The 26,381-nt window shown below is 41.5% G+C and overlaps 1 protein-coding gene across 7 annotated transcripts in view; it reads left to right on the top strand.

The window, feature by feature from the left end:
- The window catches only part of ARHGAP26 (Rho GTPase activating protein 26), a 416,835-nt gene that overhangs the window by 310,883 nt on the left and 79,571 nt on the right, over window positions 1–26,381 (top strand). For all 7 annotated transcript variants that reach the window (XM_053666461.1, XM_037141721.2, XM_053666462.1 and 4 more), the window contains exons 18-19: window positions 3,617–3,776; window positions 19,281–19,419. In XM_053666461.1, coding sequence (XP_053522436.1) covers window positions 3,617–3,776; window positions 19,281–19,419 — 299 coding nt within the window. The remainder of the gene's footprint in view (window positions 1–3,616; window positions 3,777–19,280; window positions 19,420–26,381) is intronic.

Here is a 26,381-nt window from a genome sequence, read left to right as displayed (position 1 = left end):
AACAACTCAAAGCCCCAGAGCCAATACTTCTAAGCAACCAAGAGATACCCAACCTATCAGATGCACAGTTCAAAACACTGGTGATCAGGATGCTCACAGAACTGGTTGATTTTAGTCACAAATTAGAGGAACAAATGAAGGCTAAACTAATTGAAATGAAGGGAAATACACAGGAAACCAAAAGTGATGGAAAGGAAACTGGGGCTCAAATCAAGGGAGTGGACCAGAAGGAAGAAAAAAATGACCAAACAGAAAAATATGAAGAAACAAGAATTCAAAAAAATGAGGAGAGGCTTAGGAACCTCTAGGACATCTTTAAATGTTCCAACATCCGAATTATAGGGGTACCAGAAGAGGAAGAAAAAGAGCAACAAGTGGAAAACTTATTTGAACAAATAATAAAGGAGAACTTCCCCAAGGAAGCTCAGAGAGTCCCAAAGAAGTTGGACCCAAGAAGGAACACACCAAGGCACATCATAATTATATTAGCCAACATTAAAATGAAGGAGAGAATTTTAGAAGCAGCGAGATAAAGGGACAGTCACCTACAAAGGAGTTCCCATCAGACTGTCAGAGGATTTCTCAAAAGAGACCTTACAGGCAAGAAGGGACTGGAAGGAAGTATTCCAAGTCATGAAATCCAAAGACCTACATCCAAGATTGCTCTATCCAGCAAAGCTTTCATTTAGAATGGAAGGACAGAGAAAGTGCTTCTCAGATAAGATCAAATTCAAGGAGTTCATCATCATCAAGCCCTTATTATATGTAATGTTAAAGAGACTTATCTAAGAAAAAGAAGATAAAAAATATGAACAGTGAAAGGACAGCAAACTCACAGTTATTAACAACCACACCTAAAACAAAAGCAAACTAAGAGACAGCTAGATCAGGAGTGGAGCCACAGAAATGGAGATCACATGGAGGGTTAGCAACAGGGGAATGGGAGGAGGAGAAGGGGGGAGAAGGTACAGAGAATAAGTAGCATAGACAGTAGGTAGAAAATAGATAAGGGGGAGGGCAAGAATAGTATGGGAAATATAGAATCTAAAGAACTTGAGTCACGTGGACATAAATGGGGGGATGGTAGGAGAGGGATGTGCAGGGTGGAGGGGAATGAAGGGGAAGAAATAGGACAACTGTAATGGCATAATTAATAAAATATAGTTTTTAAAAAAGATGAGAAACCCAAAGCTTGGATGTATTGAGCCACTTTCCCAGACACCCACAGCTGGGAATTATCAGAGGTGACTTGGGAAAAGATGTGGCATTTCTCTAAGTTTGGGCTTTATGTTCAAAACAGTTGAGCCCACCAAGGGTTTATAATTATTATTATTATTATTAGCACTGGAAAAATAGAAGCACTTTTGAACACTTTAGACATTGCATACACTGTTTTCATTATTATCTCTCCCAACAACCAGTGAGGTGTGAGGCCATTGCAACTTTCAGCAGAGAAATGACATGTTCAGAGTGGAGTTTCAGACAGTAACTGATGGTGGCAGGCATGATGTGATACAGCTGAACCTACGCACCTAGAGACTAGTCAGGGAGCCTAGTTAGGAGGCTATTGCTTGAGTCAGAGGGAAGGCTGAGAAGCATGGTAGTGAAAAATGATCATTCTCCAAACCATGTATTTTTATATTGGTCTGCAATTTAGAAGTGCTTTCATATATAAATAGTTTGTTGATTCATTTGCACGAGGGACTTTTGTGACAAGAGGGGTAAGTCTACTGACTTAGTTCATCTGGAAGGGGAAGTATAAGGGCATGGAATTCACTTCCGCACACAGGAGCAGATGCTGAATGTGTGTTACAAGCAGCTTTTAAATTTGCATACTTGCTGATCGAGGTGCAGAACCAAAGCCTTTCCCCCTTGTCAAGTAAGAATGTGACCATCTGCATCAAGGCTTTCAGACTAGATACATGATGCAGTTCTGGATAAAATGGAAAACTATAAAGAATGCAAAAGTAAAAGTGCTTGTAAAATATTCTTACATGGAGCAGAAACATGCCAGGATATGAGTGGCAAATCTCCTTGCTGTAGGTATTGCTTAGCAATCAAAAAGCAAATTGTCTGTCTGTCCATGCCACAGTTAAAGTTTCATAGACCTAACTACTCCTGTGCCCCTATTTGAGGAGGAGTTTTTAGGAAATTACTTTCAGCCCTAGAAAATTATAGCAAAGTACACATCTGCTGATAAAATTGGTTGAGATAGTATTTCAGTAAAGGCTCAGTTTGAAAACCAACACTTAAGTCAGTAGAACCTTTTTTTTCTCCTACAAAATAGAAGTATACAAGCAAAAACAGTGCAGGCATTTACAGAATTGTGTTTAAAAAACACTCACTAGAAATAGCACCAAATGCTAGAGAGGTGTGTCTGTCCAAATGGACGTCTCTGCCCATTTTCCCTCTAGTTTCTCATAATGAATAGTTTCCCTTTTTTAACAGGTGATTTAGGGAAGCCCCTAATATTTTCTCAACAATATTGAATGGACTTAACTTTTAACTTATTTGTTGTCAATAGGTAATTTGTACATTTTTATAAGCAGGGCCAACAAATGGACGATTAAGTTTTATGGCCAGGTCATGGTGATGTGGGTGTAAAGTTCAGATATATGTTTTGAATAGTTGCTTATCCAAAAATATGCATATGTGTTCAGCAAGTTATCAGCTACTGCTGACCCTGTGTGTTCCTTAGTGTTTGAGTATAAATGACAGTCTAAACGCAGCCATATATATGTGTTTTTATTTGTTTGTGCCACATATTTCACTTAATGTAAACCATGTTCATGTGATGAGGCTTTAAATACTTTGAGGTTTCAGAACCCAAAGTGCTGAATTTCTCCGCTTCTTTTTAAGTATACAGAGTTGCCCATTTAAAAAATTAAGCCTATTTTTTGTCTATATTTGCAAATGTATTAAAGCCATCAAGAGTTTCTTTATTTGGCCCTGGCTGGTGTAGCTCAGTGGATTGAACTCCGGCCTGCAAACCAAAGGTCCACCAGTTCAATTCCCAGTCAGGGCACATGCCTGGGTTGCAGGCCAGGTCTCCAGTAGGGGACATGTGAGAGGCAACCACACACTGAGGTTTCTTTCCCTCTCTTCCTCTCTCCCTTCCCTTCTCTCTAAAAATAAATAAATAAAATCTTTTTTTTTTAATCTTTTTTTTAAAGAGTTTCTATATTTGGACTAGAGAAAATGCTCTTGGTCTCCATGGTTTAAGCAATAGCCATGTATAGAAGTTGTAACTAAGCGGGATTAGGAGTTACCTGGATTTGCAGAACAGGGATTTGGATGTGCAAAGGTTTATAATTTGAAAAATAGCTTTGGTTGTTTGCTTGCTTGGTTGGTTGGTTAGTTCGGCAAAATGGAAATGATAAGGACTGTCATATCCTGAGATAGCTAAATAGCCTGAACACTGAAGCTTTCTGAAGCTTGATAGATGAAAATATGAATAGAAAAGTCTCTGTTTAAACTCCAAAGGTATCAGAAGGTATCCCAGGGTCTGGCTCCTTCTAGATGAGAAGTCTTAAGAATAGGAAAGGTAGAGGGCAGTCAGCTGTCTTATTTGTACACTATTTCTCTCATTTGTGCCTTTCCCCCTCTTTTCTCCCAGTGTTGCTAAAAACCACAAGCAGAATTTGATGACAGTGGCAAACCTTGGCGTGGTGTTTGGACCCACCCTGCTGCGACCTCAGGAAGAAACAGTAGCAGCCATCATGGACATCAAATTTCAGAACATCGTCATTGAGATCCTGATAGAAAACCATGAAAAGGTAATATGGGTGTACTTCGTCACCATGAGTGAGGAATTTGCCTTGGGGGAGGCTGAGTTGGAACTGGCATTCAGGGGGACCAGTGTTCACATTGCTAATGAGAACTTTGCAGTGATGAAGTTGCTGATGGTGGTGGTGACAGCAGTGATGATAATCATCTCGTGATGGCAGTGTGGCAGCAATGGTGGCCATGGTGGCAGCAGTGGTGAACATTTATTGAGCTTTTATTCTGTACTGGGAACAGTGCTAAGTACTTTATATATATTGTCTTTTTATCCTCACAGCAATCTGATGAAGACGGTACTATTATTATGTCTCATTTTGAAGATGTCCTTTTCCCATTGTTTTGGAACTTTGTTGTCCTCTTATGAATTTAAAATATTTTTTTAATATTAGGGACATCGAACTATTTTCATTTGAGTTGCAAATATTTTTCCTAATCTGTACTTTGTCTTTCAGTTTTATAAATGGAATATATATATATATTTCATTTATAAATTGGGGCATTTTGGTTTTTCAAACACTCTCTCCCTCTTGGCTCATAATGAAGTTTGTCAACACAGAGCTGCCCTTACAAGGCTGGGGGTAGGGGACATGATGCTTCACTCATCTGTCCCACTCCTAACAGCAGATCCCTAGGAAGCTTCTCAGAAGCTCTGGGTTCCTCTAGAGCACCTTTTGACAGCCACAGCTCTGGTGTCAAATAAAATGTACTTCTTCTAAATAAAAGCTTTACCTGGAATGGTGAACTCATTGTGCTAGGTAACCTGCAAAATAAATCTGGATCACTTATCACTACCTACACTAATAACTCTCTCACATAAGCTACCATCATCTCATGTCTGGATTTCTGTTTTCCTTTTTTTTTTTTTTTTTTTTTGAGATTTTATTTATTTATTTTTAGAGAGAAGGGAAGGGAGAGAGAAAGAGAGGGAGAGAAACATCAGTGTGTGGTTGCCTCTCTCATACCCCCTACTGGGGAGGGGCTGGCCTGCAACCCAGGCATGTACCCTGACTGGGAATTGAACAGCGACCCTTTGGTTCACGGGCCTGCTGTCAGTCCACTGAGCCACACCAGCCAGGGCTTCTTGTCTGGACTTTTATAAGAGTTTCCTAATTTGTTTCCCTGCCTGCCTATTTCCACCCTTGGCCTGTCTATTCTGATATCAGCCAACAGAGTGAGAGTTGTTTAAATGTTAAGTCAAATCACATCAGTTATCTGCTAAGAACTTTCCAGTGGCTTTCCATCTCACCAAGTGAAAGATAGAGCCCTAACAAGAGGCTAGAAAGAAGGTCCTACGTGGTCTCTGCTTTCTCTGGTACTTAACTCATTCCCTCGGCTGCCTTGCCATTCCTAACACGTGGCAACCATTTGTACCGCTAGGCCTTTGCAGTTGCTGTTCCCAGTGCCTGAAACACGCTTCCCCATATAACTACACGGCATGTTTCCTCACCTCCTTTAAGCCCTCTAATTGAGTCCTACCTAGATCTCTGTATTTAAATTGCAGGCAGTCCCAACCTCCAGCAATCCCCCGCCCCTTGACCCTGCTTTCTCTCTCTTCATAGCACTTACCACTTCCCAGCACACTCTGTAATTTGCACTGATTAGATCCATTGCCTTTCTGACCTCCAGTAGAATGTATGCTTCATGAGAGCAGAGACTTTTGTCTGTTTTGTTCACTGCTCTGTCCCCGGGTCTCAGTAGGAACCCAGTGCATATGTGCTGGATGAATGGACCGGCTCTTGAGATAGCTGGCCTCGAGAATGGCTCCCAGTGACCCTAGTCTTCTGATATTCACTCCTGTGTGCAGTTTCCTCCAGTGTGAATAAGCGATCCCAGTATTGAACCCAGCGTGATCAATAGTAATTGACCAATGGGAATAGTGATTCCAGTATGATCAATCAGTTAGATATTGTCAAAGTAACGGAGTAGGCCTTTGGAGACTAGTCACAAAAGACCTCATAACATTTGCCTTGGTCTCTGGACGTGTTCACTCTGCGGAAGGCAAGCCCCCGTGTTGTGAGACAATCTCATCACCCTGCAGGGAGGAAGTGAGGCTTCCTGCCAGCAACCAGACCAACTTGCCAGATGTGGGAGTGAGCCACTCTGGAAGTGACTCCTCCAGCCCTGATCAAGCCTTCAGATGACGCAGTCACAGCTGACACCTTCAGTGCAACCTCATACAAGACCTTGAGTCAGAACCACCGAGCTAAGCCTCTCCTGAATTCTTAATTCACAGAAGCAGAGAGTGGATATGTTTTAAGCCACAAAGTTTTGGCCGTAAGTTGTTATGGAGCATCAACGACTAAAGAACCTCGGAATACAAACTTTCACAGACAGCAGTATCCTGCAAAGTTGTGTGAGCAGCAGAGCCTCCCTCATACATGGTTAATGTAGGAATATAGAAATAAAATTAGTTATTCGAAGAAATTATCTTCATTTTTATCCCAAACTTGGGACTCCCTTCCAACCACCTCCCTCAAATATAGTAAATCTTGTATGGAAGAAGCTTCTTACGTACAGTAAAAATGAAGTGGTATAAAGGAAAAATCATCAAATAGCAGTTAATAATATGGTTTCTAAAGACAAATCACTCGGATTCAAATCTGCTATCTGTTAGTAGCTGTGTGACCTTGAGCAGATTGCTTAAACTCTCTATGCCTTTTTTAAAAAAGGAAACTGACAGTAACCAGAAGGGAGGGAGAAGGACATACAGGGAAAGAAAGGGAAGGGTTGTCAAAGAACATGTATAAAGGACCCATGGACCAAGCCGAAGAGGGGAGGTATTGAGGGCGGGAGGTGGGGGAAAGTGGTGGCAGGAAAATGGAGACAACTGTACTTGAACAACAAATTTTTTTAAAAGTACTTTTAGTATAGTCTAACTGCTATAACAAACAACCCCAAAATATTAAGTGACTCCAGACAGAAGTTGATCTCTTGCTCACATAACAGTTCACTGCAGATATACTGAGGGTGGCATTTTGTTCAGAGAGTCATTCGGCAACCCAGGTTCCTCCCATCCTGTAGCTCTGCCTCCTGTTTTGCAGATCTCTGCAATCAGACATTTGGTGGAGGAAATGAGAGTGTAGAAGATTGGGTAAGTTTGTGCGGGCCAAGCCTAGAGTATGCTTTTCTTATTTTCTTCTATATTCCATTGGCTAGAATTCATTCACATGGCCACATCTAACTTCAAGGGAGGCTGAGAAAGCAGCCCAACTGTACTCAGAGGAGAGGGAAGCAAGTTTAGGGACCATCTCGCCGGTATGCCACATTCCTTCAACTGGTTTGTTGTGAGGGTTAAATAAGATATTCATGTAAAGGACTTACTCAGGAATCTGGCAGGTAGCAAGGTTCAGTAAGTGTAAACCATTGTTTTTAGGGGTCTCAACAGAATTTTCTGAAAATAGCCCACATCCATCCCCGAATGTCACATGTACCCCTCTCCCAAAATAGTACACTGTATCACTTAACCTTTTCTTAAATAAAATAATATTAAATGCTAAGGAATAAGCATTTAATTATGTTTCAAATCTCTAAAATAACATATTTGAGCTTCTAGCAGGGAGCATCTAATGGCTTTTGAACTGTAACTGTTTTTAGTGTCCTCAGGCCTTGAAAGCCAGAAAACATATTTGAAAGTAGCATCACAAAAAAGGACCGGATACTGCTAATAACAATATTGAAACTTGTGTAAACAAGCAGCCATCCTGCCTTGGGCACAAATTACAGAAATGGAAATGAACTATGAAATGCATGGCCAGGCCTGTAAGTATACGGGCAAGGACCGGTGAGAGTACTCATCTAGCCGGGTGGATGGTACATTCCGTCTCAGCCTGCTGTGGGCTTGGTGCGGTGCGTATTAAGAATATTGCAGTGCCTCATTTTATGTTCTATTTCATTAGTCTGTGTGAGAGAGTGGGATGAATCACAGTGAGATTTATGTTCCTGTGGAAACCGACAAAGGAGTGTGAGTGAAAACATTCCTGGGCTGAAGCCCGCACCAGAGTGTATGCCTCCCGTCCTGAGGGAGCTAGCGTACTCCTTTATTAGAAGTTTTTCATCTGGGGTCCATGATGTACCAAAGTTATATGCAAGACCTGTATATGTACATTATTCTGGTGAGAACATCCATAATATTAATCAGGTTTGTCTCTCTGGTGAAAAAAAAAAATTGAGAATAAGGCAGCATGGCTCCTTTAAATGTAGCTTTGGGCCTCCTGTGGTATAAAGTGAGCAGGTGCTGCCTTGTCCTCCTTTGGAAGCTTGTGATGTTTACCTCCCAGGAAGCCCAAGCATCCATGGCCATGCTCTGCTGCTGACTTTCTGAGGACTGTGCTTTGGATTTCCTGCCAATAAAACTTAACTTCAGCCGTGAAATCCAGAACATGTTTATGTCCTCAGATGAATAACGTCAGAGACTTGTTTTGTAAAATCCATAGTACAGCAAGCTTAGGTAACACTATTTAATGAGCATTTCTTCGGCCTTGGCTATAACTTTCTAGAAGCATACATGCACAAATGTCCTGGAGTGACAAGTTTTTCATCTTTAGTGTCAGAAGGTCACCAAAATTCTGAAACCCCACTTGAAGAAATGCTTCCGAGCAGCATCTTTTCATCCCTTCCCCCCAGAAGCAGATGGTAGCATGTCCTCTTACTTGAAACAAGTACCGATACAGGTGTTAAGTGTATGTCTGCCACGGTTACTGGCATAATATTCTGTCACATTGGTAGCAATGTTTTATATAAGGTATTTACTCTGTGCCTTGCAATAAAATTGGGAGAGACCCAGGAATAAGTAGAACACCATACTGAAAGGAGGTGTAGAAACCCAGGCACGTAAAGCATTGAGGGGAGGGGAGAGAGAGAATGAGAGAATGAATATGAATGAGAATGAATTATAAGACTCCTATTTCAGTTGTCTGTTGCTGCATAACAAAAGTCATGTCCAAACCTGGTGATTTGAAACAGCAGTGATATTTTGCTTACAACTCTGGAGAGGGCTCACATGTGTCCCACATGGTATCAGCTGGAGTTGTTTGACTGTGACTAGAGGATCCAAGATGACCTTACTCCACACATCTGGGAGTTTGTAGTAGCTGTTGGCTGGGACATCTTTGTTTTCTTTCTTCTTAAATCTTTTATTGTATTTTTTCCCATTACCATTTATCCCCTTTATAGTCCCATCCGCCCCCAATCACCACACTGTTGCCTATGTCCGCGAGTCCTTTTTCTTTTTTGCTAGATCCCTCCACCCACTAACCTCCAAGGGCTGTCATCTGCTCTCTATCTCTGAGTCTGTCTGTTTTCCTTGTTAGTTCAGTTTGTTCATTAGATTTCATATATGAGTGAAATCACATGGTATTTGTCTTTCTCTGACTGGCTTATTTCACTTAGCATAATGTTCTCCAGGTCCATCCATCCTGTCACAGAGGGTAAAATTTTCTTTTTTGTGGCCAAGTAGTATTTCATTGTGTAATGTCCCATAGCTGTTTTATTGACTCATCTACTGATGGCCACTTGGGCTGGTTCCAAATCTTGGCAGTTGTTGCAATGAACATAGGGGTGCTTATATTTTTTCAAATTAGTGTTTTGAGTTTCTTTGGATAAATTCCCAGAAGTGAAATTGCTGGGTCATAAGGTAGTTCCATTGTTTTTTTTAGGTGGCTCTATACTGCTTTCCACAGTGGCTGCACCGGCCTGCATTCCCACCAACAGTGCAAAAGGGTTCCCCTTTATCACGTCCTCACCAGCACTTGTTGTTTGTTGGTTTATTGATGACAGACATTCCAACCGGAGTGAGGGGATACCGCATTGCGGTTTTAATTTGCATTTCTCTTGATCCTCCTCCACATAGCCTCTCCTCTCTCTCTGTGATCTCTCATCATACAGTAGTCTTGGTCAGACTTCCCAAAGAGCAGGCAAACACAGAATGCTGCATGGCCTCTTACGGCCTAAGCTTAGAACAAAGTGTCACTTCAGTCACATTAACATTTGAAAAAGAGGGCCAGGGGGATTCACACTAGACAGACAGTTCTGATTCTTTTACTTGATAAAACATCTTTTTTTTTTGAAGAAGGAAAAGGGCTTCAGTGTTTTAACTGAACACAGAAGCATAGGGTGTTTTCTCTTTCTCTCTTTCCCTTCCTCCTGCTGTCTTTGCTCTCTGCTCCTTGTTTACTAAGGACCAACACCAGGCATTGAGCCCTAAGGGTCAGAACTGTGCACGTGCCAGTTGTCAATGGCCCGTCCTGTACACCTTCCAGACACTGTGTCCTCTGTGTCCAGAAACAACCCTGCTGAGCAACTCCTTTCACAGAAATTCCACCTGTATCTCCTTCCTCGGAGCCTTAGGGGTGTGTTCCACACAGACCTCCAGTTTGGTCAGATTAAGCATGCTAACCACATACCTACCAGGTCATCGATGCTCCAGAAATCATCCTTCACTTCTCCCAACAGACTGGGGGAGGGGAGCAATGTCTGGAACAGTTGTAGAAAATAAACATTCTGGTACAAGTGGAGGCAAAGAGGAAAAAGCCAGAAGGTAAGGTTTTATGTTTGCGGACACATGGTGATTTTTCTTATTCCACGTTGGTAATACATCCTGATTTATTTATTCAGTTGAAGGTACTGGACCTTTTTAATGTAGATAGTCTAGAAGTAATGATATTAATTGTAGTAATGGTTATACTTTACGGATAGCTTACTAGTCTCACTGTATTTAGTGCAAAGCAGCTTTATATCCATCATCTCATTTAATTTTTTAAAAGATTTTATTAATTTATTTTTAGAAAGAGGGGAAGTGAGGGAGAAAGAGGAGAGAAACATCAACCCAGGCATGTGCCCTGACTGGGAATTGAACCAGTGACCCTGTGGTTTGCAGGCCAGCACTCTGAGCCACACCAGCCAGTGCTCATTTATTTTCATAGCAATATTGTAAGGTCAGTATTTTTGGCTCTGTTTTACAAATTGTGAACCTGAAGTACAGAGTTTAAAAAACGGCTCAGTGGAAAGGAACAAGGGTTGAACTTGGGACTGCTTTCACAAGCCAAGGTACTAAAATCTATTCTAGTTAATCTCTAATGTAAGAAACATGTTGAGCATCTACTATTGTCCGAATGTAAATAAGATGGAATCTTTTTCTGCAAGGGTCTGCTGTTTTATCAGGGTATGACTAGCCATAATACAGTGTGCTAAGCAACATTCAGTAATATGAATAAAGTGTATGGCACGCTGAGGAAAAATATTTAATTCTGCTTGTATGAACTTTGACAGATAAATAGATGTTTTCTAGGCAGAGAAAGAGTGGAGACAGGAGCCTTCCTGGGGAACATTAATCAATTATCAGCATGTATCAATTCATGTATATTAAAATGACATGGTTGTGACAGAAATGTGGGTTATATGTTAGCAAGTGGTAGGAGACGATGCCCGACAGCTGGACTTAGCCCATTTGTCAAGGGTCTTGGAAGCTGGGGAAAGGGAAGCGCAAAAGCCTGAAAAATGGGAGCACCCAGAGGATTCCAAGTAGAGGGGTAAAATGATCATATCAGCTAGAGAAAAATCCTAGGAATCTGAACTAAATTGACTCTAATCCCTCAGATCAAAATCACTTGTTGACTAAATAGCAAAACAGTAGAGTTGACCACACTGTTGTAAACTTGTGGAGATATATATCTTACTCGGAGAGTATAACCTCTGACCTATACTATAGCCTGGACTTTATTAGAGGGTAGAGATAGCTCAGAATGGTTCTCCTGGCCAGACGTCCTAAAGGGAAATATTATGTCATGGCATCATTTTCCATCAAGGACTCCTACCCTGAGCTGTACTTGGATTATATGAGATTTAAAGAACAGACTTAAGTAAGAGTCTGGCTTTTTACCAGTAGTCAGGTTTCAGAGTTGAAAGTTCAAAGTGCAAAGATTTTGGCTCTTTCCATGCTTGTTTTTAGGTAATGATCAGTTATTTAAAATTTCTCTTTCTGTCTGGAGAACATCTTTCTCCAACTGGCAGGTAATCACCGAGTCTTAAAACATCAAGTAGGCCACCACTTAGGCTTAATGTGGCAGTTACCAGAATTTATATGCTTCTAGTTATGATTTTAAACAAAATATTGAATGCTGTATTGTCCAAGATACTCCAAAGCCCTGAAATTCTATTTCTTAGAAGAATTTCCTTTTATAAAAGTTAACTTGCCAGTGACTCTGAAAGATTTGGATATCCAGGAAAAAACAACCCTAATCAAGAAAACAAATGACTTTCTTTTCATAGTTTTGGTTAAACATGAAATCTCAGATTAATGTGTGCGTGTGTGTCTTACATCTTCCTGCTGAGTTCTGCTACTTGATAATAGGCTTGGACCTACTTGTTTTGGAACAATCCATGATACTTCTTTCAGCTGTGGGACCCAAAAGGGTTTCTGCACATGAAGCAGGATCTGGATGTCCATACATGCCCCTGTACTGCATGCTTTTATTAGTATTGCCCCTTTTAATACTTATTAATGTTTTACAAAATTAATTATCATGAATCTTTTCCCATTCTATCACTTTGCTTTGGAAAAGGTAGGAGTGTTGATCTTTGAGCTGTTGAGTCTTAGAAGTGCCCAAAGATCAGTGCTCTTATTGAATATATGTTAATTTTTAATATGTCAAAGAGAAGAGTGACCCCACTTAACACCTAGGATAAGCACCAAATCCTAAGCAACCTGCATTTCCATTAAAGTGGGAGTATCTTTGAATGCAGGTGTTGTTCTTAGAGTTGATTTGGGCCCACCAAACTGCCTGGATCTGCTTTGACCAAAATGTTGGAGGCTTTGAAATCTATTATGTACAAAATGTATGTCAGTTAATAAAATGCAAGTGATTTGAACAGTTTCTGGCAACTGACAAGTGTTTGGCAGTTGTATTTTAGTTCCTTGATATTTCAGGCAGCTGTTGATACCCAAAATTAGTGGTAGTAATAATAATGAGGATGATGAGTATGTTGATGATGGTGATGATGATGATGTATTAGCTTTACTGTTGGGTTAGCCAAAAAGTCTGTTGAGGTTTTTCTGTAAAATAAAAGACACATTTTTTATTTTCACCAATAACTTTATTGATTTGGACATTTTGAGTTTGTTGGCTATCTCCCAGTATTGGCTTCCAGTGGAAGAGGCCACGGGTGCTGCTAAACATCTTCCAATGCATAAGACAGCCCCACAGCAAAGAATTATTTGGCCAAAATGTCAACACTACCAGTTTTGCAAACCACTTTTGACACGTTCAGTCAGTCACAGGACCTTCCCCATAAACTGCACAAATCTTTCTTTGTGTGTTTCAATTGTGATTTTACCTTTCTTGAAATAATAAAGCATAATACGCCAGAATTGTTGAGTATTTTCTTCTATGTTCAATATTAAAATGGATATACAAAAATTCACCAATTTGATAAGTTTTTTTTAAATGCATGCTGATATGACAGCTGTCACAATACAACCTAACAAAATTGTTTCAAATGAAGTTAAAGACAGCTAAGCACTACTAGAGCCATAGTACAGAAAAAAACTAAACAAACTTTGTGGCCAACTGGTAGGTATTGTTGTCTGCTTGGGAAGCTGCTCTTGTATCTTTTGGTCATGGCTTTTTTCCTTTGTTTGTTGATTTTTATTTTTATTTTTGTTACTTTTCTTTCTGTTGGTTCCTGAGTACACTGTTTTTGGTCCTGTGCACGATAGGGTTAGAAGTGAGCTAGACCGACTTGTATGCTTCTGTCTTAGGCCCCTTTCCCCTTTTCAGTGTTAAGTGCTATGCAGGTTACTCTTCACAGATGTGGTAAAGTCATGCATCTGAACATGTGTTCCCCTCAATAAGCCCTAGATAAACTGATCATTGTTTGAACTGTGAAGCTCCTTTAATGTTATTCACATAAAGACAAGAGTTTTGTTATATTTTATCCTATTCTTTTCTGTCAACAAAGAGTACAGGAAATAGAGTCTTTTTGGAGATAGGAGAAATCACAGCATCCCATGGATTACCTGGGCCATTTAACAAATGGCACTCATTCGTTTTGAGAGATTTTTAATAAAACTACCCAAACTACTTTCCAAATTGTTGGTTTCTGTGCCAATATGCTGATATCAATAGGACATCAGACTTCCAAGTGTCCTTAAAAATCCTCTGTGTAGCTGCAGCCTCTGCATTTGGCTTCTTAACTGTTGCAGTAAATGAGCCTTGCTAAGACTGACCTGGCTTTCCAAGTGGTTATGGTTCTCATGTGCTAAGCGGTCTTCCAACCCAGTCAAGAGCAGACAATGAGTCCTGCTCAGTAGCTCTAGGCCTCCACTCCCAAAGCAGACATTCTTTAGATCAAACTAGCCCATACATGTTATTACCCATTATTACTTGGGACCCTGCTGTGTCTCAGGAAAATGCCTAGTCTCTTCTTACAGAAGCCTTTCTGTTTTGCTTTCTAATGCCAGACCTCTGTCATTGATTTATTGTCTCAGAACTATTTCACAGTTATAGACCAGGAGCTCTTTACCATGACCTAGTTTTCCTCCCATAAAAATGACAGCATGTAATAAAGAGTATGCCACACACATTACAGGGAGGTTCCCACTTGTAAATTGCAGGAGCATGTGGCAGATAGGATTGGATGAGGTGTCAAATGTGTATATGACATGTCAAAGAGCAAATTCCACAAGTGTCAGTGGTCTACAATGTCAAGGTGGGCCCGGGTCAGGGAAGGCCAGTGAAATTTGAATTTTGTAGGCAGTGCAAGGGGGAAAGAACAGCAAATTCTAACATTGCTATAAGCAGTTACAATTGATGTTTTGCAAAGAGCAGTAATTAAATTTACACTTACAAATTAAATCCTCATGTCCCGATCGCAAATAATTCATTGTTGAGTCTCCAGTTATTTCCCTTCTTGTGCTTTTTCATCAAATGTAATAATGTCTCTTGAACACTGAGCATCACATTGTGTTAGGCGCTTCAGTCCTCACCACCATCCTGGGGGTGTTTACAGATGAGGCATCTGAAGGTCAGTTATGTAACTTGCTCAAAGTCACAGAGCTAGTAAGTGATAAAGTCAGATCTGTCAGACTCTAAAACTTACGATCTTTCCATTTTGTCTTCTGTCTCTCAAATTAATACTTGGCATAAAGACCACACGTGGTTAAGATCTAGAAAGTCAGTTTAAGTCCCAGTTATCTGTATTCATTTGTGTGACCTAGGACTAATCAGTTACTGTCACTAAATCTCAGTTTCCTCACCTTATAAGATGGCAAGAATAATAATGTCTCCCTTTTAGGGTTGTTGGGAGTAAAGTAATGAGGTGACCCATGTAAATAACTTAAGATGATAAGTTAAGATGAACTCAGATAATTTTGGCTATTTCTATTGTGATTTATACCACCACTGTCTCCTGCCTGGTTTCTTCCAGGTTCTGTGCTAAGCATTTTATGTGTATCACCATCTCAATAACTCTGCAAGGCAGGTGTCAGATCCCCATTTGCACAAGGGAAATAGGCTCAGAGCAGTTAAGGATCCTTCCCACAGTTCCAAAACTTGTCTTGCTCCAAAGGCTCTTTGCTTTCTACTTAGTGAATGACTGTAAATTCCTATCCTGGCTATTCGGTGGTGATTCGGATGGCAGTGACGGAAAGGTCATTGCAGCTGCAGTTCTTGCCCATGAATAGGCTGAGCGAGGGCTCAGCCAGCCAGACCATCTGCTGCATGGCTTCCAGGAAACAGTCGCTTGGTATTTATGAGTCTGCTAATTCCATGTATAGAAAGCTTGAAATTGGGAGTACTTGGAAGAGTTATCCAGAGTTATATTTTTATTTTATGGTCTTATTCCCCAGTAGCTTCTAGACTGTAGGTTTGCAGTCTTCCTAATAACTTATTTCTAAGGCATTCTTGACTAAGTCAGAATTAATTTGTAAGTTGAGGCAGACTTAACAAGGCACTTAGGGCATTGAACAAATCTTCCCACCCCCCACCTTTTGTGTTAATTTGGAAAGTCACTGTGAAATGAGTAGATTGTTCCAGCCACATGGTAGAGATCCATAAACCTATTTCTCATAGGTTATATGAGCTTTCCCTTCCATTGCTCAGCAGGCTCATCTGCTGATTCTTCCCAAAAGAATGAAGGAAACTTCTTTTGATTCTTTCGAAATTATCTCTTCCAAACAAAATAGGATTGGAATAACTAAACAAAATTGTCAACAATTTAGATTCTCATCAGAATTCCAAGTGGAGGTTTTAGTACAGAGGCAAACCTCTTGGCCTGGCTAGAAGAAGGTGGCTAGACAATAGGCAGCCTTTAAACGACTTACATGTGTTCAAGTTTCAGAGTTCAATAAAAACAGTAGTTTGGGGACCGATTCCCCAGACTCTCTGATGAAAGTTCATGTTGCCTGTTCTGACTTAGTCTGATTTACAAAGGTAACTTTGCATTTTGGAAAACCTGTGTCATAATAGTGGTGACAGTCCTGTGTCTGGCCCTTTACATCCTGTAGCGTGCTCACTTGCACACCATTGTGTTTATCTGAGAATGGCCCTGTCAGAGTTCTTCAGAAGTTGGGGCCTGGCTCATGGTGAAGAGAAGTGGCCTTTGGGTCTTTAGTACTCCCTGTGTTGAAAATCTCCCTCTCAAACTTACTCTAGTATGCTCAAATAGTTTTCCTCTTAGATGAAACAGCCAAGGAAATGAAATTCTCACGTGTTCTCATGTCTCTTGCCGGTTGGCTATGTATAAGCGTACTTTTTCATGCATCTGTCTAAATCCATGGTCCTTCCTCACAGCTTACTCTTCTTCGTTTCTCCAGCATCCACTGCAGTTTTTAGGGAAAAGCAAAATGCTCACATTTTTTGTGTCAGTTGAAATTAAACATCATCTTTGTTCCCATTGTGGTTGGTGAGGATCTCATTTTCAGTAATTCATTAGGAAAACAGACACAAAACCTGCGTCACCCCAGCCATAGGGGGGTGCAGTTCTATCACTAAGTCTGAATTCATTTCAAATGTTTTTAGGTAGGCATTGCTGAATGTGCTATATTTGAGGCCAGAGGCAGAAGGGTTTCCAAGAAACACTGTTGTTTGTTGAAATCCATACTTGTGGGTTTAGGGGCACCGGCCTCTGTACCTAAAGATTGGCCGGGAAAGATGAGCTGAACGAGTAATGACTGCTGAGGAAGTGGAGAGTGCAGGTGTTAGAAACTTCAGCCCTAGGGTTCTTGTCCCAGCTCCTCTCCTTCTTAGCTATGTGGCAGGGCTGGAAGTCTCTCCTTGTGGAATGGTCATTCTGTTTAATCTGTTGAGTTCACCAGATGGCTCAGAGATAAGCATGTCAAGTAGCAGGCAGATGCAAACACTCATCTATAGGGACAATGTTTAAATATCAGTGATAATGGTGCACAGGCAGGTTGTCACTTAGGAACAGCTGTGGCGTACTTTTGTTTGGGGGATGAAGTAAAGGGAAAGAAAGCATCTTAGAGGCTGTGGTCCTTGAGCTCAACAGCAAACATAGTTTCTCTTTTCTTCCCCTGCAGATACCCCAGAGGAGACTGGGAACATTGTGAAGTGCTGGTACTTATTTTTAGGGATGCCAGCTCTTCTGGAAGCCAGGAGATCTTTGTTGTTTTTGCTTTAAGTCCCCTTCTCCCCTTACTCCCTTGCCCCAGTTGAACTCAGCTATGCAGTGATTCAGTTTATTTTGTTGAAAATTCATTCCCCTAGGGAAAATATGATAATAGTGTTTTCAAACAGCTGTGTTTGTGAGCAAGATGGACTAAACCAGCTGGCTGGCATCATTGGAGCTCAAGGACCTGCCAGCCCATGGAGAGCAGCTGTTTTGGCTGAACTTCTTACTATTCTTATGATTTTGCTCTCTATATTATCAGCTTCTGAGTTCTGCTTTTAAATGTATGCATAAAGGATAGAGAACCACGAGAAAGACGGATGTGTGTAGGCTTCCACCTCCATCCTCTTGTTGCTCGTAATTGTTGGAAAAGGGAAAATCCAGAAGGAGGCAAGCTCCAAAGAGTAAGGCACAATAATAGTGGATCAATAAATATTGATATCTCAATACAGTGGGGTTATTAAGAAGGAGGCAGTGTTACAGTATAACGTTAAATGTATAGGATAAAAACTGTATAAAGAATAGAATCATAATTATGAAAAAGTGTTCTTTAACAGTAAGTGAGATAACTGATACAAAGCACTTAACCTGGTGCTGGCGTGGCAAGTGCTCAGCAGATCACAGGTACTGGATACAAACCCTCTACCTGTGGGGAACACGTTTGCCTCCTGCAGTTATCCCCAGAGTGCCTAGTGTCAAGTAGGTGCTCCAAAGATCTTTCTTGATTGAATGAATTAGTGTTGTTGTTGTTGTTGTGTTTGTTGTTATTATATGCATTTAAAAATGAATCTAGAAAATCTAGGACATGGGTTTCTATGTGACCATCTGTAATTATACTTGTGATTGTGGCAGCTTAACCTCTCTGCTGAGTTCTTCATTATAAATGGTGAGGACAGTACCTGCTGCTCAAGGTCACTGATAACAGAGTGAGCTACACATCAGACACATTTAGTGACTAGTCCCTAGGGAAACCAACATTGAACAGTAGCTCCTGTAATCACGGTAAGTACCATATAAGTGGTATCTATCATAATAATTCTGCTGCCCTCGTGTCTGTAGAAAAAAGATGAGAGTTGTCATGATTTTGTCTGTCATTTTCTTCTCATTATCTTACCTTGCATTTTTTTAAAATAAAATCTTAGAAGTTCATAAGAAAATAAAACTTAAAGGCTAATAATGATTATCTCTAAATACTAGAATTGGGAGGTTTTTTCTGTTTTCTTGATACTTTTAAAAATTGCTATAGTACTTATATGTTTCTTTTATCATCAAAAATGAAAAGTCATTTTCCCTCCTTCTAAATAAGAAAAAAAATTGCTTAGCATCAAAGATAACCCAGAGCTGCTGCGGAACTAGAAAGGGCCCCTCTGAAGGTAACCCAGGACTGGAAACTAGCACCCTGACCTGGGCCTCTTTTTGGAGTTATTTAAATGCATGTTTCACATTCTGAGAAAGTTGTTAAGCACTGGGAAAGAGAACCAGGAAAGAGAACCAAGGAGGAAAAATGAAGGGATTTTGATTAGTTGGTTCTGGACAAAGGTGGGCACAAACTTGAAATTTTGTTAACAGTCAACAGCTTAGATTTAGTGCAGCTGCTTTTCATTTCCCTTGCAGAGAACAGAAAGAAGATCCAGTGGGAAGCATAGCAGAAGGGGTTAGAAATGGAAGTAACTGGGTACCAGACTCTGGGTTACATTTTTGAATGAGAATGTGTAGTGCAGTTCTTCTAGAGATGTTTAAAATAAAGTCCTGAGCAAACAGTGGTGGTCTTTTCCACCTTGTGGTTCTCAGACATTACCACACCACCAGTAGTGCTGGTTCTGCTTTCTCCCCTGTTCATGGCGGCGTGTAACCGTTCTATGAAATTTTACTTGCAGATATTTAACACCGTGCCTGATACGCCTCTCACCAATGCCCAGCTGCACCTGTCTCGGAAGAAGAGTGGTGATTCTAAGCCTCCATCCTGCAGTGAGAGGCCCCTGACGCTCTTCCATGCCATGCAGTCCACAGAGAAACGTGAGTCCTGTGCTCAGGGCAGCAGGGTGCTCCAGGGACATCCCATGTGACCTCTGGGCTGCTCAGGGGGCACACCGCAGACCTCTCTCTGTGGTCTGCTGCCTTACATGTCCTTGAGGACTATGTAGCATCTTGCCCTCCCAGGTGCCATGGCTGTATAACCCTGATAGGAGAGGAAGCAGTATTGCTGAGAATGAAAGGCCGGGGCCACTCACTGTTCAGATCCTCTTTCCAGATCTCCTGTGGGCCACCCACAACCTGAACCCCTCTCCCTTGTGCCACACAAGAGCTCAGCTCAGGCATCGCTTCTTCGGGCCCTCTTTTATCAGCAGCTCCCACAGAACAGGTTTCCTTTTCCTTTCTCAGTGTGTAATTGGTGCGAGTCACGTGCCCCATTAGAATGTGACTCTGTGAGGGCAGGGCCTTGTTTGGCTCGTCCTTCTACTCCGCCTAGCCCAGGGCCAGGCGTGAAGTGGACACTTAATAAATATGTGAAATTAATTAATGAAGTCATTAGAGAATAATACCCTCCTTGTTCCACATAGCAGAAGGGGTTAGAAATGGAAATAACTGGTTATTTCCATTGGATAGCAGGGTGTAATCACCACAATTGTTTCAAAAATTTTTTTCCTCTCAGGATTTCTGAGTTCCTTGCAGTGATCAGGTTACGGTGCCCTGAAAGATCTGTCTTGTTTAGCATTTATAATGAGAGTTGAATGTAGACTTGGGTTCCTGTGCCAGCAGCAACACACAGACAAGCCTTCTGCCTTCTCTCAGCCTCAGTTTGCTCCTCTGTAAAGTAGGTTTGAAGGTACATACCTCATAAGGAATTTGTGAGGTTTAAATGAAGTTATGCATTAAGCATCTGGCATAAGGCCTAGGCATGGTAAGGGCTAACAGCTGAGAGTTGCTGCTATGATTATTAGTTATTGTTCAATCACACGCAGCTGACATTTTCATGATTTCTGCCAGGGACTGGGAGTATAAAAATACTCACAATTGGTTAAGGGAAGCAGACGAGTGAATGGATCATGGCAAGTCGGCACATAGCTGCTCTCATAGAAGTATGCCTTCGGAGAGGCAGTAGAACAGGCTGTTTGAAAGACATAGGGTGTCTGATTGCGTGGGTAGGAGTCCCACGTCTGGGCTCACCACTGTGTATGACTGGGCAAGTTACCTAACATCTCAGGGCCTCAGTCTCCTCATCTGCAAAATAGGGATGATAGCAGTTCATTTCTTACAGGGTTGTTGTGAGGTTAAAGCACTTCAAACAGTGCCTTGTGCAGAGGAAGTGCTCAGCAAACGCCGGGGCGGGGGGTGTTGTTGTGATTACTATAAGGATGATTACCACTGCCACCCCCCCCATTACTGCTGCTACTGCTGAGCTCTGTGAAGTACAGTACAGACACAAAGTAGAACAGTGGCTCACTTCGCCTTGAAGAGAAGAGGCTCCTCATTAGGAAAGGCATCTTTCTCTTTTTTTTATTACAAAAATGATTTTTTGCCTTTGCATTTCAAAAGTATTATCCTTCCTTATCATAACTCCCGAAAATGAATCTTCTCCAACCCCAGAATATCATGTATTTAAAGATGTCAGATGTCATAGTATGGCTGCCCCATGGTATATTTAGCAACCAAACACTGGGTGTTTCATATATTTTGCATTTATGAATAAAGCTACTGTTCATAGTCATGATCATTTCCTTAAGATAAATTCCTGGAAGGATTTCTAGGTCAGCGGATATGCACAGTTTTAGGGCTTTGACCCTGTACCCAGATTTGCTTCTCTTCGAATGATAACCTTTGTTCTGCTTGAATATCCAGCTTGGGTCATTCTCACCATGGTGTCCACATGGTCTGGGCCCCTCCACATTCACCTGCGAATGCTTGGAACAGGCCAGCCACACCCACATCTTCCACAAACAAGACATCGGGCTGTGGTGCATAGCTTCTCAGGTTTCTAGGAGAGCCACAGTCACCTAATGTTTTGTACTGAGCATGTACAATGCAGACTGGGACAGATCAGAGTCCTGGTAAATTCTTCTAAGCTTAAAATAGTGCTGAGTTTACCGTTAGACTGAAGCAGAGGCAGCTTTGGAACAGGTCTAGAAGCATACTCTGGGAACATGTAAGAAAGAAGATGGAGATTAGGAGAAAATCAATTAGATCTTTGCCCAAGATTAATTTTATCACACAGGCAGGAGATGAAAGTTAAGGATGTGTGAAAGCAGACCTGCCTAAGCTGCAGAGCAAGCTGCTGTCCCTGTTTGCAGATGGTGGACGGAGGGTGAGACATGGGGAGAGGGTGAAGCAATAACTCTTTCCTCCAAATGTTAGTAAATGCTCACTAGAAGCAGGACCGAAATCTCTACATGTTTGAATATTTGTGGAGGGCTTAGCTTTTCTCCCATTTTGAGAGAGAAACATTTTCACTGGAGAGTATATAGATGCATATACTTTCTAATAATCTGTTTCGGAACCTCCCTTTTTTTCTGGGGAACTGAAATGATATCCAAACTGGCCTGGAAAGCACCATAGCAGAAGGGGGTAAGTTGATGCTGTGAGGAAGACTGGGCGAGGAGCTCGAGGTTTTGCTGGCACTCACCCCTCCCAGGTGGCGACCTCACCTCCCATCAGTGGTAGGTGAGCAGGTGGCAACCCATGGTAAAAATCTCTGCACACCTTTCCCTTCCTTCCCTTTGTCTGGTCTGTGGACAAAGATAGAAGACTGCTTTATCAAAGCACTTTGCTGAGTTTACTCTTTGGAATTAAAATATAGACAAAGACCCTGCAGCTAATTTGTGGGGAAATTCCATAATACATAATAATAATTGTACATTCAGTAGTAATAAGGTGTTTTCAGTTTGAGGCCTCTTTCTGTACCTAGCTCTGTACTTCCTGAACTTGAATCATTTGCATAAACCTTCATTCACTCTTTGGGCCACAACCACATAACTCATACACTATTTTTTTTTTTGTTTAATACATGTCTTTAAATCAATTTTAAAACAACTCACTTCTTTACCTAGCCAATTCCTACTCAGTAAAATCTCTAAAAACATGAGTTTGGTACTCTCACTGTTCTATTCTCTAATATATAGTAAAATAAATATGTAACTGCTAAGATAAAGGGTGTTCCTCCACATCCAGCCTCGGAAATGTCTTGTGTCCTGCTTGTTGAATGTGTACCCCAAATTGGAGTCCACAGACCTTGCTCTTAATTTTTCACAGACTCAGATTCTTCATGTTAATGTAAATATCCAACTCAAGTTTCTTTTGTTCACTCAACTAGAATTGGGTTCAGATATTGTTAGTTGGTTGCTACATTGCCCTAGACTCTCACCATGCATCTATCCATGCAGTTCCACTTACAAACCTCGAGTCTAAACTTTCTTTCATTAGGCTTAGGGATCTGCCTGTAAAGAGCTGAGGCGGGTGTGGAAAGATAAATGGATGCATCTGATAAAGAAGCTTGAGGCCAAGCGAGATTAGAACCTCATTCAATAAAAACAACAATGAAAAGTACAAATGATTATAGCTCAGCTAATGTGCTGAGCAGCCTGCTAAGTCCATTATTATCTCATCTCCTTCTCACAGTTGATAATCATCCCGTGAGGTAGGTGCTCATTATCTACATTTTATGCACAGACAAACTGAGGCTTGAGTGGTTAGGCAATTACACAGCTGACAAATGACAGAGAACTTTATTCCCCGGGTGATCTCCCTTCCCCACGCCGTTGTCTCCAGAAGGGTACCTCTGTCAGTTCTTGAACCGCAGAAGTGAAGACTGAGTGCTAGACTCAGTGCTAACTGAGTTACAGGAGCAATAAAAGCCAAATGTCCCAGCTTCCAGTGCTGCTGCCTTGGGGGCAGCTGAGCCGCCTGAATGGGTTCTTCAATATGTGTGCTGCGGGTGGCAGCCACACGGACAGCTGCCCTCCCAGATCTAGCCCCAGCTATTCAGGTTATTCAACTGTGGTGGCAAAGGAGATTGCTGTTTAATCTCTAAGTTTCCATGCAGATACATCATGCAGCAGAAACTGGTGGTATACCTGGGTGAAAGGTATTGACACACAAGTTGTACTTTTTCTGGACAATTCTAGAAGGCAGAGTCAGAGGATTAGAGGGAATCATCAACCAGGTCTTGTACCTTTTAGATTGCCACTAAGAAGTTGCAAGGTGACATTTATCATTTATGTTGTCACAGATATTTAGTACATACACCAAGGTGTTGAAATGTATTTATTGGAATAGTGGTTCTCAGACTTGGGTATGCATTAGAATCATATAAGGAAGGAGCTAAAGATGCCTGGTCTCCTTGGTATGTCCTGAATCAGGTCTTGGCTCTGGAGCTTGGGCATCTGTATTTTAAAAGCACCCTGGTGGTGCTGATGCTAGCTACAGTTAAAGAAACACTCATTTGGGAGAGGAGACAACCATCAAGGTGTCTTGTCTTCTGTCATTATCACAACACCTCTTTTGTCTGTCGGTGTTTGGGACAGCCTAGCATGGTGACTAAAAGTAGGAGCTCTGCAGTTTGACTGCATTGCTTCCATGGCATCTTGACTCTGAGACCTAGAGTACAGTACTTTCCTTTTCTGAACCCCATTTTTCTCATCTGTAAAATACATCACCAGTGATAGCTTGCTTGGAGGGAAATTTCCGAGATTAAGTGAAACAGTGCATACACAGTACATGACACAGGGCCTAGAACGTAGTAAGCACCTAATAAACATTGGCTATGATTACGATGATTATCACCAGGCTATAGCATTACCTTACATTTGACTAAGAATGTGTCCCTCCTCTGGGGCCTGCAGAGTCCCAAGGAGAGGCCCATGTGGAGGGGTAATGCAGAGTCTCCATGCCCGTCTGATGCTTGAGTGCAAATACATCGGCAGTCTGAGATGAGTTGTACAGTGTCGATGGGGGTGGGAATGGATTCTTGGGCTTTGTGTTACAGGGATCATGTTAACTAGCTGCTGGGATTATAGCTCTGATTAATTCTTTTAGTTCAGTTAGTTCATCCTGGACCCTCTCCCAGACAGGCCCAGTGAGAGGTTGAGAATTTAGTTCATATACCTCTCATGCGTGTCTTCGCTGTTGAAAAATCACTGGGAATTCATGCTGTTCAAAGTCTTACGTAATGCCTTTCTCCGAACAGGCAAAGCTGCAGCATGTGCCCTGTCTCAGGCTGCCTCTGCAGATCCAAGGCGGTCTGGACACACCTGTTTGTTTTGGCAGATGACATGTTTATCCACAGGGATTCCTATTGTCGCACAGGCCGTAAGGTGTAATGTGGCTCTTGGCTTAATTATGTGTGGTTACCATGTGTGACTAAAAACCACATAGTGGATGTATCCGTTAAAAAATGATGCTGTGGAAAACAGGTGGCAGGAAAAAAAGGTCAAGATAGATCATTAGATGAAAAGGAACACATTATAGGCTCAAATCTCTGGCATTATCACTAAGTGAACAAAGCAGGTAGCACATTTGGTACAATGTTATCCCACTTTGTTAAAAGTAAAAAGTATATACATGTATAGAAAACCAACTGGAAATTGATACACCAAAATTCATACAGGATATGTGTCTGCTTTTCTGTACTTTCTGAATTGGAAAGGGTGCGTATTTATTATGTATTGACTAATTTTACTTCATTAAAAATAAAGCCTTCTAACTGTACATTTCAGTTACTATATCAGACCCATTTTTGCAATGAGTCATGGTATTATAAACAAGTAAGTATGTAATTTTCTTCTCTTTAGTGAGCAGTAGTATAAGCGGTCTTTATGCGGACTCACTCAGTTATTGGGGAACCATAGATTAACAGGAAAGTGTCTTGATCCAAAAATAGGTTCTCAGGTAGAAAAGAGGGCCAAGTTGTGAGCGGTAAAGTGTCCATTGAACTCTCATCATTCAACTCCCTGTTCAGCCATTAATTAGAAGCTCATTCATATGTCGGGGTTCTTGAAACACTCGTTTTTTTAGGGCCTGGTATTCCCATTGTGCATCCATGTCCCATTGCCTGAGTCAGCTTAGTCCCAGGCCAACCACAATGACTTCCCCATTCTCTCTTGAAATCCAGTTTTATTGGCATTCATTCCCTTTGCAGAGAAGAGGGTTATTGTGTGTGCCATGGGGAGAGGATAATTTAGTCAGTCCACACAGGATCAAAGTCAGTGGTGATCTTGCTAAAGACAACCTGCCACAAGTCCTAACATCATGTACTATGTATGTCCTATGGTCAAAACAGTGGATTGACCAAATTTTTCACTTATCAACTTACTGTCACAGCCCAAAGTACTTTGTAAGGTTATTTTTTAAAAACTCTGTCCAAACTGGTTTCATGTGTTCTAACCCATTGCCCAAGCTGCTTTTTAAGATTATTTTTTATCATAGAGACTGAAGCTGGGTCAGCCTGAAATCAGACCGCCTCAGCTTTTAGTGTGGCTTGGCACGCCTCTACTGTCAGAAGCAAAAGCTATAGGGGAAAAAATGCTTCAGGAAGTCTGATTCCAAGCTTCCCGGGGACTTGGGTGTTTCCCAGAGATGGTAAACTCCAAAATTGCTATGCACTCATCATTTTTTATTGCAAAATTCATTAAGCTGCTGGGCTATTATCATCCTATCTTGTCAAGATGATACATTACAGACTTCATTGCAAAACTTTAACAAGCCAGGAGAAAGTACACCTCTCTCCCCACTGCAGCACAGGAAAGCCTCTGGGCATTTTGCTTTTACCTTAATACTTTTTTCACAAAGTCCTGGGTCTTTACACAGGACTTCTGTCTGTCTGGCAACTCCCCTCACTCCCTGTTTGGTCACGTGGAGAGAGTTCCTCCCTTTGGGCTCCCAGAGGTATCGTGAGCTGCTGTCCAGGGACAGTCAGCTTCCCTCTCCTTTTCGACAGCTACTCTCTGGCATCGTGGAAAGAGAGAAGAGATGAGATGCTGGCCCGT

The sequence above is a fragment of the Artibeus jamaicensis genome, unplaced genomic scaffold (genome assembly GCF_021234435.1).
Source record: "Artibeus jamaicensis isolate MK-2021 breed Jamaican fruit bat unplaced genomic scaffold, CSHL_Jam_final contig_456, whole genome shotgun sequence".
Taxonomy (NCBI): Eukaryota; Metazoa; Chordata; class Mammalia; order Chiroptera; family Phyllostomidae; genus Artibeus; species Artibeus jamaicensis.
Note: the sequence above shows the minus strand (reverse complement) of the source record. Positions and strands in the feature narration are given on the sequence as shown.